Source organism: Neomonachus schauinslandi, chromosome 3, assembly GCF_002201575.2.
Source record: "Neomonachus schauinslandi chromosome 3, ASM220157v2, whole genome shotgun sequence".
Lineage (NCBI taxonomy): Eukaryota > Metazoa > Chordata > Mammalia > Carnivora > Phocidae > Neomonachus > Neomonachus schauinslandi.
In genome coordinates, this window is record NC_058405.1 from 174097245 (window position 1) to 174099263 (window position 2019).

At 52.7% G+C, this 2019-nt stretch overlaps 1 protein-coding gene across 1 annotated transcript in view; it reads left to right on the forward strand.

Moving 5' to 3' along the window:
* LOC110592005 (ciliogenesis associated TTC17 interacting protein) overlaps positions 1–2019 on the forward strand; it is a 6362-nt gene continuing 4343 nt past the window's right edge. The window contains exons 1-3 of the mRNA XM_021702980.1: positions 1–25; positions 189–281; positions 1764–1964. Coding sequence (XP_021558655.1) covers positions 1–25; positions 189–281; positions 1764–1964 — 319 coding nt within the window. The remainder of the gene's footprint in view (positions 26–188; positions 282–1763; positions 1965–2019) is intronic.

Genomic DNA, 2019 nt, shown 5'->3' on the forward strand with positions numbered 1-2019 from the left:
ATGTCCTCTAAACTTCAATCCACAGGTGGGAACAGGGCTGCTGGGACAGGAAATTGAAGAGGAATCTTCCCCTCTTCTCCCTCACAATCCTCCTTGGGGTGGCCTTGGGGGATTCTGCTTTGGGGACCCCTGTCCCACCCCTGTCCCTCTCCCCAAGGTTGCCATCTCAGCCTCTCCTCCCTCTCTAGGCCCCAAAGCCAAGGACCACCAGCCCTCAGCCCAAGAGAGTCTGCCAGCCCCAAAGGCCAATGCTGAAGCCATCCACTTCCTCAGCAACCTCAGTGAGCCTGGACAGTGGGGGCATGGGGAGCACAGATGTGAAGGGGAGGGAAGACAGAAGGCCCAGACCTGGCCCCGTCTCTCTCAGCCTTGATTCCCCTGGGACGCAGAAAGGGTTCGAGGCCTATTGATAGATAGATAGATAGATAGATAGATAGATAGATAGATAGATAGATGATAGATAGATAGATATTTTTTAAGATTTTTAATTTATTTATTTGAGAGAGAGAGAATGAGAGACAGAGAGCATGAGAGGGAGGAGGGTCAGAGGGAGAAGCAGACTCCCCGCCGAGCAGCGAGCCCGATGCGGGACTCCAGGATCATGACCTGAGCCGAAGGCAGTCGTTTAACCAACTGAGCCACCCAGGCGCCCCGATAGATATATTTTCTTAATACAGAAAGGTTTTTTGTTTTTTGTGTATTTTTTTTAAGAGAGAGAGAGACAAATAATGAGAGACAGCACGAGCAGGGGGGAGAGGGGGAAGCAGACCCCCCGCTGAGCAGGGAGCCTGACATGGGCTGGATCCCAGGACCCTGAGATCATGACCTGAGCCAAAGGCAGATACTTAACCGCCTGAGCCACCCAGGCGCCCCGATAATTGTTTTTACTTTTTATTTATGTATTTATTTATTTTTGATAATTGCTTTTTTTTTTAAGATTTTATTTATTTATTTGACAGAGAGAGACAGAACACAAGGAGGGGGAGTGGGAGAGGGAGAAGCAGGCTTCCCGTGGAGCAGGGAGCCTGATGCGGGGCTCGATCCCAGGACCCTGCGATCATGACCTGAGCCGAAGGCAGACGCTTAACGACTGAGCCACCCAGGCGCCCCTGATAATTGTTTTTAAAGATTTATTTATTTGGGGCACCTGGGTGGCTCAGTCAGTTAAGCGTCTGACTCTTGGTTTTGGTTCAGGTTATGATCTCAGAGTCCTGAGACTGATCCCCACATAGGGCTCCCTGCTCAGCAGGGAGTCTGCTTGAGATTCTCTCTCCCTCTCCCTCTGCCCCTCCCCTCCCCCTGCTCATGTGCTCGTGCTCTCTCTCTCTCTAAAATAATAAATAAATGAATCTTTAAAAAAATAAATAAAAAATAAAAGATTTATTTATTTATTTGAGAGAGAGCACAGAGGGAGAGGGAGAAGCAGATCCCCAATAAGCAGAGAGCCCCATGCAGGGCTCGATCCCAGGACCCTGAGATCAGGCCCTGAACAGAAGGCAGACACTTAACCGACTGAGCCACCCAGGCGCCCCTATTTGTTGATAATTGTCAAGGGAAGACCCCAAGGACATGGGGACTGGGGGTGGTGGCGAGGTCTTCACCTGCTGGCTGTTGTACAGGCCAAGGGAAGGGAGCCAGGAGCTGCCTGGGACCCGGGGGATGAAGAAGGGGTGGGTGGGACCCTGCTGGGGGGAGGGTCAGAGAGCCGAGGCCCAGGAGCTGGGGCTTTATCTGCGCCCATGGGACCCCCACCCCACCCCCAGAGCAGGAGGAGCTGCAGATGCTGCTATTCTCCGAGACTCTGGCCATGGTCTCGGACACAGGGGAGCCTCAGGGAGAGCTGATCATTGAGGTGCAAACAGGGAAATACACAGACGAATCTGGTGTGAGGTCGCACTGCCTCCTCGTGCACGCCTTTAGCCGCGGCTTCATGGACAAAATGCTCTGCGGAAACTCCCTCCTGGGTAGAGTTCTTGCTGCCTGATGCTTCACCTCCATCCTTCCTCCCCTCCCTCCCAC